This window comes from Syngnathoides biaculeatus, chromosome 3, assembly GCF_019802595.1.
Source record: "Syngnathoides biaculeatus isolate LvHL_M chromosome 3, ASM1980259v1, whole genome shotgun sequence".
Classification (NCBI taxonomy): domain Eukaryota; kingdom Metazoa; phylum Chordata; class Actinopteri; order Syngnathiformes; family Syngnathidae; genus Syngnathoides; species Syngnathoides biaculeatus.
This window is the reverse complement of record NC_084642.1, coordinates 37,897,205-37,910,570: the sequence shown is the minus strand read 5'-3', so window position 1 is coordinate 37,910,570 and position 13,366 is coordinate 37,897,205. Positions and strand designations below refer to the sequence as shown.

The window sequence follows — 13,366 nt, the reverse complement described above, 5'->3', positions numbered from 1 at the left end:
AACATCCTGGACTGTATCTTGGTTTGAAAGTGGTGCATAGAGCTCCTCTCCCATTGGCTATCACGTAGCATCTTCCTGGCAATGATCCATTGGCTAGGAGGGACGTCAATCTTTACCCGTGATGAACTTCCTCTATGTTCATCACCGAAACCATTGTCATACACTAGCACACATTCCTACTGTATAACTTCTTTGCAAATTTAGTCATCTTTTTTCACCATGGCCCCAGGATTTTGATGGCCAATGCCAGTGAGAAGAAAACGAAAGTTGCGTTGTCCATCAAAACAAAGCATGAAATCATTGAGAAATAGTAAAAAGGCATGCAGTTGACTGACATCACCAAGGAATATGCAACCGTCATATTTAATGACCTGAAGGATGGCGGCAAGTTTAGGAGGATGGAAATTCACTCCCCTATTCAGGATTGCGAGGCTTTGAGTGCAGACCAGAAAGCGGTGAAAGAATTTGTTTTGAAATTCAAATAATTGGCTTTGGAAGAAGGCTACATTCCACAGCAAGTTTTCAATTGTGATGAGACTGGCAAATTTTGGAAAAAGATGCCATGTCGTACATTTATAACAGCATAGTAGAAAAAACTGCCAGGCCACAAGTTGTGTACGTGCCTCCTCATCCCTCCCCCACGATGCCTTTTGCTTGTCAGTCACCCTTCTCTTCGCATCGTTGCTCAACGTCAAAGGTAAATGAACATAATTTTTTATTAGTCTTATTATCTACACTTTGAATGCTTTTTTGGAGGATGTGGGGAGGTGTTGGGAGGCTTGGAACGGATTACACTATTTACATGTAAAATGCGTTTCTACTTATAAAAAAATTGAAGTTATGAAACGACTTACGGAATAGATCAATATACCCGGTCACCCTTTAGCCGAACATGTATCATACCAGTCAATAGCACAGTGATTGCTCATGACCTCATCTAATTGGGCCAAAGTTAAGCCTTATATTACTGTAGTTTTTTTCTCCATATACGCATTAAGGATTAGTTCTTTCTCCAATAATATTGTCTCTTGAACTTATCTTTATTTTTCTCTGAAGTTGAACAAGAGCCTTGTTTTGTTTCATCATTGAGTTTTTTTTTTCGTAATTTTTGTGAGCTTTTCAGCTTACTATTTTTATATACCCTATATATCTTACAACGTGACAGAGAGGAGCAGTTTGATATATACAGTGGCACAGGCAGACGTACCTGACTTTAAAAACAGACTGATTGAAAAACAGAATGAACTGAGTCTCTGTGCAAGCCAATACTAAAAGGCCCTCAAGACCAGTACAGGTCCACAGCGCTGTGTTTCGATTAACGCCGGACCACTGAATAAAGGAATGGATATCATACATAAGTAAATGTACATGGATTTTGATCTCAGGTTAGATTGTACCTATGTGATGTTTGTTTGCTTGCAATGCTCGTTCCAGTGTTACTGATAGTTGCTGGTAAATCTTATGAACTGCTGCTTGGATTTCCAACTGGAGGCTTCTTTTAGCTGTTTTTACACCATCCTGTAAACATTTGGAAGTTTTAAAAAGTTAAATAATAATTTCATTCAATATCCAGCAAAATATTGTGAATGTGTTTTTTCACGTTATATAACCTTGCTCACCAATCATACATTCCCAAGTCTCATACCTGATAATGATGCAACTGCGCACTCTCTCGCTTTAGTCCTCCATTGCCAATTGTCCCAAGGCCAAAACAACCAGCTAGGAACTGCAACCTGACAGAAGTGAGAAGGGAGGAGGATTGGAAGGCACTACAAGTGCGATCAGTGTTTCCTGGCAGACAGCCCTTCTCCTCCATACCAGCAATCAACTCCACAATTTGATGGAGCGCTTCTAACCTTAGCTGCAGACAAGACAAATTCGAAAAGAGGACATTATTATGGCAATGGGTGTTCATACCCTTCATTTTTTTTCTAAAAGATCAATTGTACAGCATCACATTGATCTAAGAGTGACTGAAACGAGAAATAAGGACAGCCTAAGTCGTGGTGCAATGATCGACTTTCAGGCATGAGCATTTCACGGAAACGATCGTTCTGTTACCGTGTCGCTACCCAGCCTGAGAAAACACGGAACCGAAAGTGCGTTTCCCAGATCTCAGGGCTTACTTTTAATAAAATTCACCTATGTGTGGAATGTAAAACAAGTTCTCAACGAAATACAACAATCTGTATAAAACAAACCTACATGAACGCATTTATTTTTAATTATTAAAACGCCCAGCTTTGTCAGTGTGGTTTACAAAGAGCACCGGTTTCCGCTTCTGCGCTACGCATGCGCAAGGTCAAGTTATTCATATCCGGGTCACTCAAACGCTAGTCAAACATGTCGGTTGCTAACCGTAAAAAACAAAATGCTCATGCCTGCTAAGGCTTTATTCTGAAGTACATATAAAAGCCGGTTCCCATGAGCATTATCAATGGGAACCAAAAAATCGTTTCCCAACGTTTCCCAGGACAAAAATCAACGGAACCGAAAGATCGGTTACAATACTTGCCGAAATCCTCATGCCTGGACTTTGTGGTTTTGTCACTGGACTTGCGAATGCATGTCTTGGACAGTCGGGTGAAAAGAGGGGCACAGCTGTCAAATCTTCACCACTTGGTGGTGAGTTGGCTCCAATGGTGCGGGAAGATGCTGGTCTGACTTGGGAGGCCCAAATGTATCGTGAGGGACTGCTGGGAACATCTATCAGAATTCGCTGTCAGAGTTTCAACTCCCACCTCCGAAAGAACTTACACATGTTCCGGTGGATGCGGGGGACATGGACTCCGATTGGACAATCTTCTGCACATCCATTGCTGAGGCAGCAGACAGGAGCTGTTGCCATAAGGTGGTTGGTGGTTCTCGTGGCAGAAGCCATTGGTGGACACCAACTGTGAGAGATGCCGTCAAGCTGAACAAGGAGTCCATTCAGGCATTTATGGCATACTGAGGTCGCTAATGGGTAGGAGCTGGCCAAGCGGAATGCAGCTTTCGTGGACGCTGAAGAGAAAAATGGGTATCGGAGGAGTTCGCTGAGGCAATGGAGAAAGACCTCCAGACGACTTTGAGGAAATTCTACTCTATTATCCAGCGTCTCAGGTGGGGGAAGCACTACACTGTCACTGTGTATAGTGAGGATAGGGCGCTGCTGACCTCGAATCGGGACGTTGAGAGTTGGTGGGGAGAATACGTCGAAGAGCTTTTCAATTACACTGACACGCCTTCCCATTAGGAAGTAGAGACTGGGTTCTCTGAGCCAGGCTATCCCATTTCGGGGGTTGAGGTCACCGAGGTGGTTAAAATATCATCAGTGGCAAGGCCCCAGGAGTGGATGAGATTTGTCCAGAGTTCTAAATGGCTCTGGGTGTTGTGGGGCTGTACTGGTTGACATGAGTCTGCAACATCCTAAGGACATCAGGGACAGTGCCTGTAGATTGGCAGACTGGGGTGGTGATGCCCATTTTTAAAAATGGGGAATGAAAAAATTTTTCAACTACAGGGGGATCACACTCCTCAGCCTACCAGGTAAGGTCCATTCAGGGGTGCTGGAGAAGAGGGTCTATCGGGAAGTCGAACATCAGATGCGAGAGCAATGTGGTTTTCGTCCTGGCCGTATAACACTAGACCAGCTCTACACACTCAGAAGTGTGCCTGAGAGTGCATGGGAGTTCACCCAACCAGTCTACATCTGTTTTGTGGACTTGGAGTAAGCATTCGACCGTGTGCCTAGGGGGGGTCCTCTGGAGGGTTTTCGGGAGTATGGGGTACAGCACCCCCTTGATATGGGCTGTTGGATCGCTGTACTATCGTCGTCACAGTTTGGTCCACATTGAAGGGAGTAAGTCGGACTCGTTTCTGCTGAGAGTTGGATTCCGCCAAGGTTGCCCTTTGTCACAGATTCTGTTAACTTTTATGGACAGAATCTCTTGGTGCAGCTGCGGCGAGAGGCTCAGGTTTGGTGGCCGCAGGAGTGCATCTCTGCTTTAGGCATATGATATGGTCCTGTTGGCTTCATCAAGCCATGATCTCCAACACCCTCTGGAGCAGTTCACAGCAGTGTGTGAAGTAGTTGGGATAAGAATCACCTCCTCCAAATCTGACACTAGGGTCCTCAGTCAGAAAAGGGCAGTGCCCTTTCCAGGTTAGAAATGAGATCCTGCCCCAATTGGAGGTGTTCAAGTATCGCGGGGTCTTGTTCACGGATGATGGAAGAATGGAGTGGGAGATTGACAGGCGTATCTGTGCTGCGTCTGCGTTGATGCTGGCTTTGTATCGGTCTGTTGTGGTAAAGAAGGAAGTAACTTGAAAGGCAAAACTCTCAATTAGCAGTTGATCTACGTTCCTATCTTCAACCATGGTCACAAGCCGTGGGTCGTGACCGAAAGAACAAGATTCCAGATACATGTGGCCGAAATGAGTTTCCTCCGCATGGTGTCAATGCTCTTCCTGAGAGAGAGGGTCAGAAGCCCAGACATCAGAGAATGGCACAGTGTCCAGCCGGTTTGGGAGGAGCCAGATGAGGTTGTTGGGGCAACTGATTTGGATGCCTCCCAGGCGCCTCCCTGTTGACCCCGGGGATGACCCAGAACACGCTTGAGGGACTACGTGCCTCGGTTGCCCTCAGAATACTTCGGGATCTCCCCAGAAGAGCTGGATGACATTTCTGGGGAAAGGGAATTCTGCGCATCCCTGCTAAAATTACTGCCACTGTGACTTGACCCGGATTATCGGTAGAAGATGGATGGATAGATATATTTATCAATCAATATGTTTCCAAGATGGCGGCATGTGCAAAAGCAGTAGCTCCTCTCTGTAGACAACTGTGTTTTAATTTTTTTTTTTTTTTTCACCTACTGTAAAGTGTAAAGCATTCACAGAACTTTTTTTTGGGACATAAATCCAACGATCGCGGAAGTGATTCACAATTGCGGTATGCTCTTGAGGCAAGCAAAATCCCTGACCGCGAGTCCTTCACCGAGCCCACAGTGGAAGTGCCATGGATGGCCCAGAAGGAAGCGGAAGTGGAACAAGTGAGTGTCCGAGGTAGGTTCGCAGCTTGCTCGCACTGACCAGCTCTCCTTCAATCACTCTGGACAACATTTGCTTGCTGGAAAACAAGATGGACTATATCAATTTATTCCACAAATAAATAAAATGCGTGAGTGCTGTTCTTCAGTTTTGTGAAAACATGGCTCAAAATTAATGTCCCAGACGCCATTCAGCTAAACCAGCTCACATGCTACTGGGTAGACAGAGTGCTCGTCAAGGGAGGGTAGACTCGCAGCGGGAGGCTTTGTGTTCACATCAGCAATGCCTCGTCCTGTGACACTGCAGTGGTTTGCAAACACTGTTCACCACTGCTTTAGTTGACGATCGTGAAGTGCCTGCTCTTCTATCTACCAAGGGAATTTACTGCTGTTCTGCTAGCAGCCATTTACATCCCTCCCAACTCAACTAAGAACAGGAGCGACACACTGTAAAAACTACCGGCTCATCAGTGAGCAGCAGACATCACAACCTGATGCCGTCATCATCCTGGAGGTGGATTTTAACGACGCCTACCCCAAGATCGTGTTCCTACAACTTCATGGATGTTAAATTTCCCACAAGAGGCAACATTCTGAACGATGTTAACACAACTCGCACAAGAGCGACAAACCCCTCCCCCACCTGGGAGCCTCACACCACACTCCTCTCTTGCTAAGGCCCACATACAGACCACTGGTGAATTTGACAAAGCTACCCAAGAAGAATATACGGGTGTGTCTAGAAAGGTTACTCAAGGACTCTTGACTCCACTGTTGAGAAATGTCCAAAATAATTGCGTAGATTTGTGCTAATGATGTTAATCCCACAGATCTATTTATATTGAATATTGTGTATTGAATTGCAGTTCTTGTTAAGTTAGCTAGATTGGCCATATCGGTTATGTTGTTTATAGTAAAGGCACAAGATACATATTTTAGATAGGCCAGTTTTTTAAATTATTTTTTCATTTCTTTTTAACTATTTCGTCTGTTATAGAAAACACCCTGCTATATTGCAAGTTCTCCCACTTAGAAATCATGGAGGGGTCTGAAATTTTCACCGAAGATGCATGTCCACTGTGAGAGAGATAATCTCGAAAGAAAAATCCACAAATCACAATGTATGATTTTTTAACGATTACTTTGTGTGATACAGCTGCAATAAGTATTTCAACACCTGTCTATCAGCTAGAATTCTGACCCTCAAAGACCTGTTAGTCCGCCTTTAAAAGTCCACCTCCACGCCATTTATTACCCTGCATTAGATGCACCTGTGTGAGGTTGTTAGCTGCATAAAGACGACTGTCCACCCCATACAATCAGTAAGACTCAAACTTGTAACGTGGCCAAGACCAAAGAGCTGTCCAAAGACAAAATTGTACAACTCCAGACGGCTGGAAAGGGCTACGGAGAAATTGCCAAGCAGCTTGGTGAAAAAAGGTCCACTGTTGGAGCAATCATTCGAAAATGGAAGAAGATAAACATGACAGCCAATCTCAATTGGAGTGGAGCCTCATGCAAGATATCACCTAATGGGGTCACAATGATCCTGAGAAAGGTGAGGAATCAGCCCAGAACCACACGACAGGACTTGATCAAAGACCTGAAAAGACCTGGGACCACCATTCCCAAGGTGACTGTTGATACTACACTAAGACGTCATGGTTTGAAATCATGCATAGCACGGAAGGTTCCCCTGCTTAAACCAACCCTTGTCAAGGCCTGTCGTAAGTCTCCCAATGACCATTTGGATGATACAGAGGAGTCATGGGAGAAAGTTTTGTGGTCAGATAAGACCAAAATGGAACTTTTTGGTCATAATTCCACTAAACGTCTTTGGAGGAAGACGATTGATGAGTTCCATCCCAAGAACACCATGCCTACTGTGAAGCATGGGGGTTGTAGCATCATGCTTTGGGGGTGTTTTTCTGCACATGGGACAGGACGACTGCACTGTATTAAGGAGAGGATGACCACGGCCATGTATTGTGAGATTTTGGGGAACAACCTCTTTCCCTCAGTCAGAGCATTGAAGATGGGCCATGCGTAGGTCTTTCAACATGACCCGAAGGACACAGCCAGGAAAGCCAAGGAGTGGCTCCGTAAGAAGCATATTAAGGTTCTGGCGTGGCCAAGCCAGTCTCCAGACCTAAACCTAATAGAAAATCTTTGGAGGAAGCTGAAACTCCTTGTTTCTCAGCGACAGCCCAGAAACCTGTCAGATATAGAGAAGATCTGTGTGGAGGAGTTGGCTAAAATCCCCCCTGCAGTGTGTGCAAACCTGGTCAACAACTACAGGAAACGTTTGACCTCTGTAATTGCAAACAAAGACTACTGTACCTAATATTAACATTGGTTTTCTCAGATGTTCAAATACTTATTTGCAGCTGTCTCACACAAATTGTTAAAAAAAAATATAGATTGTGATTTCTGGATTTTTCTTTTTTGATTATCTCTCTCTCAGTGGACATGCACCTACGATGAAAATTTTAGACCCCTCCATGATTTCTAAGTGGGAGAACTTGCAATATAGCAGGATGTTCAAATACTTATTTTCTTCACTGTATGTATAACACATCTAACTATACACTTACTTGAACTTGATATGTCCGAAACCGAAAATGTTAAGTTCTTCGTAAAGAAAATAATGACTTTTTTTTATTTTTTATGATTTTTTTTTCTGTCTAAAAGGATTGCAATATTATGCATGTCGTGGAATGCTACAACATTGCATAAATAAGTCAGTCCCTTACCTCTGCCCTGTTTTGTTGCTGTTCCATGGCGAGGATAGTAGCCTGTGGACTAGTTGACATACTTTCTTCTGGTTTATTAAATGCTGGAGTCAGGCAGACATCTACATTGATGAAGCTCATCATATTGTCAATGAGAGCATGAATACCATTAGAGTGGTTCAGGTCCCGGTCGGATTCTTCATCAGAGTATGCTGCGCTGTAGCTCCGTTGACAGCTAAGTTTTGCACGAAACCAGGATTCAGCCAGTGAGTCTGGGGTAGTATGAGGTAGACCTGAGGAAGTGAAGAGAAGATTGGTTTCAGGAGATAGCAGGCAAAATATCAAATAAAATAGAATAGAATAGCTCCTCCTTGAGCCGTCAACTCATCGTGGTGGAGGGGTTTGTGTATCCCGATGATCCTAGGAGCTAAGTTGTCTGGGGCTTCATGCCCCTGGTAGGGTCACTCATGACAAAAATGTCCTAGGTGAGGGACCAGACAAAGTACGACTCCAAAACCCTTATGACAAGTACAAAAATTGGATCTTAGTTTTCCTTGCCCGGATGCGGGTCACGGGGGCCCCCTTCCGAAGCCAGGCCTGGAGGTGGGGCTCAAGGCGAGCGCCCGGTGGCCGGGCCTGCACCCACAGGGCTCGGCTGGAAACAGCCCAAAAGGGTAACATGGGTCCCCCTTGCCATGGGCTCACCAGCTGTGAAAGGGGTCAAAGGGGTTGGGTGCGATCTGAGCTGGTCGGTGGCCAAAGGCAATCTGATCCCTGGCTACAGAAACTAGCTGTAGTTACATGGAATCTCACCTCGTCGGCAGAGAAGGACCCCGAGTTGGTGCGTAAGGTCGAGAAATTCCGACTAGATATACTTGAACTCGCGTCTACGCACTGCTTGGGCTCTGGTACCACTCTTCTTGAGAGGGGTTGGACTTTGCTCCACTCTGGAGGTGCCCACGGTGAGAGACGCCGAGCAGGTGTGGGCATAATTATAGCCCCCCACCTCGGGGCGCCTGTACATTGGGGGCTACGCCGGTGGATGAGAGGGTAGACTCCCTCCGCCTGCAAGTAGGGAGACGGGTCTTGACTGTCGTTTGAGCTTATGCACCAAACAGCAGTTCAGAGTACCCACCCTTTTTGGAGTCCTTAGAGGGAGTGCTGGAGAGCACCCCCTCTGGGGACTCCATCATTCAGCTGGGGGACTTCAATGCCCAAGTGGGCAATGACAGTAAGACCTGGAAGGGCGTGATTGGGAAGAAGGGCTCCCCTGATCAGAACCCGAGTGGTGTTCTTTTACTGGACTTCTGTGCTCATCACGTATTGTCCATAACGAACACCATGTTCAGGAATAAGGGTGTCCACATGTCCACCTGGCACAAGGACACCCTAGGTCACAGCTCGATTATCGACTTTGTGGTCGTGTCATCGGACTTGCGACCGCATGCCTTGGACACTCGGGAGAAGAGAGGGTCGGAGCTGTGAACTGATTACCACCTGGTGGGGAGTTGGCTCCGATGGTGGGGGAAGATGCCGGTCCGACATGGCAGGCCCAAACGTGTTGTGAGGGTTTGCAGGGATCAGCTGTCAGATTTCCCTGTCTGAAAGAATTTCAACTCCCACCTCCGAAAGAACTCGGTGGGGAGAATACTTCCTAATACTACCTCAATTCCACCAACACGCCTTTCCATGAGGAAGCTGAAGGTCCGTCGGGAAGTCTCAGATTCAGGAGGAGCAATGTGGATTTCGTCCTGGCCATGGAACAGTGGACCAGCTCTACAACCTCGGCAGGTTCCTCGAGGGTGCATGGGAGATCACCCAAACAGTCTCAAGTTTTGTAGATTTGGGAGATGCATTCGCCCGTGTCCCTTGGGTAGTCCTGTAGGGGTTTCTTTTGGAGTACGGGGTATCGAATCCCCTGATACGAGCTGTTAGTCGCTGTACAACTGTGATCAGAGTTTGGGCAGCATTGCTAGTAATAAGTCGGACTCGTTTCCGGTGAGAGTTTGACTCCGCCAAGTCTGCCCTTTGTCACCGATTTTGTTCATAACTTTTATGGTTAGCTGGTCATAAACGGACACAAATAGTCTATTGATCATCAGCATCCTAAAGAAAATGTATTTTCAAAAATCTGCCCCTGCCTCTGTACACTTGAGACTGCTTGTCTCCCTCATATAACAAGGTGTATTAAAAAAAGAAAGCTCACAACAGCAAAATGACAAAGTCAAACATCTGTGGAGTTTCTTTGGAAAGACCTAACGCTGTGGTCGTCTCATTTACGTGGTCTCTAGTACTGTCCATATATTTGTGCTTTTGTTCATCTTTGATATTACACGACTCACACAGAGAAAGACTTGGGCAACATTAGGGAGTCTGAATATTTTTTAACCAAATTTCACAAACAATTTTTTTTCCCCTCTGAGTTACTCATCAGTGGGGGGACCATTATCTACAGGGCAATGAGGGAAAAGCAACACTAGAGAAGGAAGCGAGCTAGAGAACAGGCTCACGTTGATTCACCTCTCAAATTTATTCTTCCTCCCCAACAAACTCATCAACTTCTCACAAAGACTACTCGTAAAGACTTCAGATGTTCCACTGCCCTGTGCTTCACAGAGACATGAGATTCCCCGATGGCGCCATAATGCCATTGGGCTTCCAACTAGGGCACGTTGCGTCACAGATTTACCGGGGAAACAAAAGGTGGTGGGATATGCTTTGATGTGTAAAATGTTGAATGTAAAATGGTTTACTGACATAACAGAGCTAAACAGACACTCCAATCAGGAATTGGAGTCGCTGCTTTCTCTTCCACATCGCTATTGTCAGACTCGTAAGTTGCAGTTACAACTGGGCTATTCCATCTTTTCTGAATCCCGACAGCATGGTTTTGGTTGTCACTGATGCCCATACTTTGTCAAGCCATCCAATGACTACCTGGAAAGTTGCATGGCGCATTCACCAATCCATCATCCACTGCTCCCACAGGTAACGCAAGAGTGCATTAAAGCTCTGATTCATGGAGATATCAAATGGCTGGAGTATTTTGGCTAAGGGTCTAGGGATGATGGCAAGTATGAAGTTGAAAATTTATTTTTTAACTTTGGCATGTGCACCCAACTCTGGACTCAGGCCTGGAGGTGTGAGTTTTTTTTTTTTTTTTTTTTTAGTTTTACCATTACTATCGAGAGTAAACAAGCAGCATGTCTAACTCTCTTTGCGCTACGTTGCCCTAACTGTGTAGGTGGACAGCGTTTGTAATTATGAGTGTACCCCTTTAAGAGCCGAAGGGGGCCAGAGTTATGTAAACTAGCAGGAGACAATGTTAAAAAAAAAAAAAAAAAAGAGTCAGGCTGTGGTTCACTGTACTGGATTGGTTTTCATGTGCGTTGAGAATGTCTTTGTATTTGTACTTGTAATGAATTTTACACGCGTGATTTTTTTGTGCTCGACTGTGCAGATTTACGAGTGCAATGACACGCGGGCGCGGTCGCGCCTGTCAAATCACAGTGACGGCCAAAGCATCCGTACTTGATTTTGCCAATAAACATTTTGACAACTTCGCATAAAGATAATCAAATGACTAAAAGACATGCCTTTGTCAGCAAGAACTGTTCACCATCGTACCATCATGATGGCAAATCAAATTGAATTACATTCACGATGAACGGATGGAAGTCTCAACACCTCCATGAAGGTATGAAACAGACTATAAAGCCATCACCAAAACAATGCAGCAACAGAAGTCGCATTAATGGTAAAAAGTACTTTTGTCATCATTGGTTAGCAATAGCATAACAATGTTATTTAAAATAATTGTAAGACTTATTGTAGTCTCAAGTGTTGGTCTTACATAAATGCGCAAATACACCTGTACTTAGTTTTTAAAATAGTGTATGGCTCTTTTGAAATTATATTTTAAACTATTTGGCATTTATCGGTCTCTCAGTCGAAAGGTTCCCGACCCCTGCATTTGGTAGCAAAATAAGTTTCGTTAGCAAGCATGGGAAGATGACAGCGTAGTGAATTTGAGTGACATTTTCGAAGTAAAAAGAGACTTTTCTGTGAAACTCCTTTACCTCTCTTTTTGTGAGAGAATGCCAAGTCCACATCAACATTTCTTCTTCCACTCTGATAGGGAAAAAAAGTATATATTAATTGACAATAAAAAGACTTTAAATATATGCACAGTCATGTTAGTATTCTGTACATAGTGGCGCAACTTTGATATGAAAGGTGGACGAGGATATGTTTTTACATCTTATCACTTAAAAATTAAAACAATGAAAAGAACAAACCCCTTAAGCAAGAAACAAAGCAGGCACTTTAATTGCTTTACTTGGGTACATAGCTTGGTGTGATGGGTCTGGCCCCCAGGCTTTGAGTTTCAGAACTGTGCCCGACTGAAATCTAGCGCAACAAATTTGCATTTAATTCTTTAAAAATGTTTAGTTTTCAAACATTTAGTTGGGTCAATATTTATTCAATGTATTTTTGCAAAAAATCTGAATTGAATAAGTACAGTTTATTTCTATATACAAGCACAGAATGTAATGTTTCAACAGTGCATAATGTTACAGGGATGTTCAATATTAAATATATTTTACAGGAATAAAAATCAGTCGTGCTGTATTTAATGTTGGTCATTATGGTGGTACATGTATAGTCAGTTATTTTTTCACATGGTATTAGGGTAAAATGTTGGAGACGCACTTGCCTAGAGTCTTTTAAAGACAAAGAGGTCAAAACCAGACATTTTACAGATATGAGTGCCTGATCACGAATTCTGCTCACAATTATTTCTTCACCTTCACTTTACAGGCTCTCGCTCACTATCTTCCAGGCAGTCATTGTTCTCTGTCACTGACTGTCCTCCCTGGCACTTTGCTTCTCCTCCATCTGTTTCTCAGTCACAGCCGACTCAGGACTGAGGGGAACGATCCAAGGTAGTGGTGGGTGTCTCGCAAATATTATATTTGACTTTTCAACAGTGATCTTGAAAATCGCCTATCTTTACCCTCACAGATTCAAAAGTGTGTTTCCTTGAGACTACTTGTACAGTACACTGCCATTGTCTGGCAGGGAAAATTGATAATGTTAGTGATTAAAATATTCGGGACACGTGATTGGGCCTGTGTTGACCAATGCACTGCTGCAATTGGCAGGGGTTCTGCATGGTCCTAATGCCTGCCCACTATTGTTTTTTGGAGAGTAAACGGGACCAAAACTAAAGTGTAAGGGACATGCTCCCCGGTCCCCAATAAATTACACCTACAGTACATTATGTATAGGCAACAGATGACATACCAGATTATATCCTTCTTCATCAGACTCAGGCTGGGATAGGTCAGACTCACTCCTTGATTTCATCAGCCTGTAGTTAGTACTGCTTTGGACTGAGCGGCTCTCAGCAGTCAGACTCTCGCTCCTGCAAACACAAAAACAGCTATACCATACAAACTGTTTTTTAAAAATTGTAAAAAATGTATTGGTTTGTGAAAATGGGCTACCACCAAGCCATTGCCAAAGGTTTTAGGGTTGTTTTTATTTCAAAGGAAACCTGATGATACTATTTATTAAGGACTATACAGTCCATCAAGCTTG

At 44.2% G+C, this 13,366-nt stretch overlaps 1 protein-coding gene across 10 annotated transcripts in view; it reads right to left on the bottom strand.

The window, feature by feature from the left end:
- The window catches only part of herc1 (HECT and RLD domain containing E3 ubiquitin protein ligase family member 1), a 219,481-nt gene that overhangs the window by 121,476 nt on the left and 84,639 nt on the right, over window positions 1-13,366 (bottom strand). For 9 of the 10 annotated variants that reach the window (XM_061815706.1, XM_061815707.1, XM_061815705.1 and 6 more), the window contains 5 exons: window positions 13,070-13,190; window positions 11,842-11,893; window positions 7,784-8,055; window positions 1,646-1,861; window positions 1,398-1,518 (listed from right to left, as the gene is read on the bottom strand). In XM_061815706.1, the coding sequence (XP_061671690.1) occupies window positions 1,398-1,518; window positions 1,646-1,861; window positions 7,784-8,055; window positions 11,842-11,893; window positions 13,070-13,190 (782 nt within the window). The remainder of the gene's footprint in view (window positions 1-1,397; window positions 1,519-1,645; window positions 1,862-7,783; window positions 8,056-11,841; window positions 11,894-13,069; window positions 13,191-13,366) is intronic. The other variant, XM_061815714.1, reaches the window with a different exon arrangement.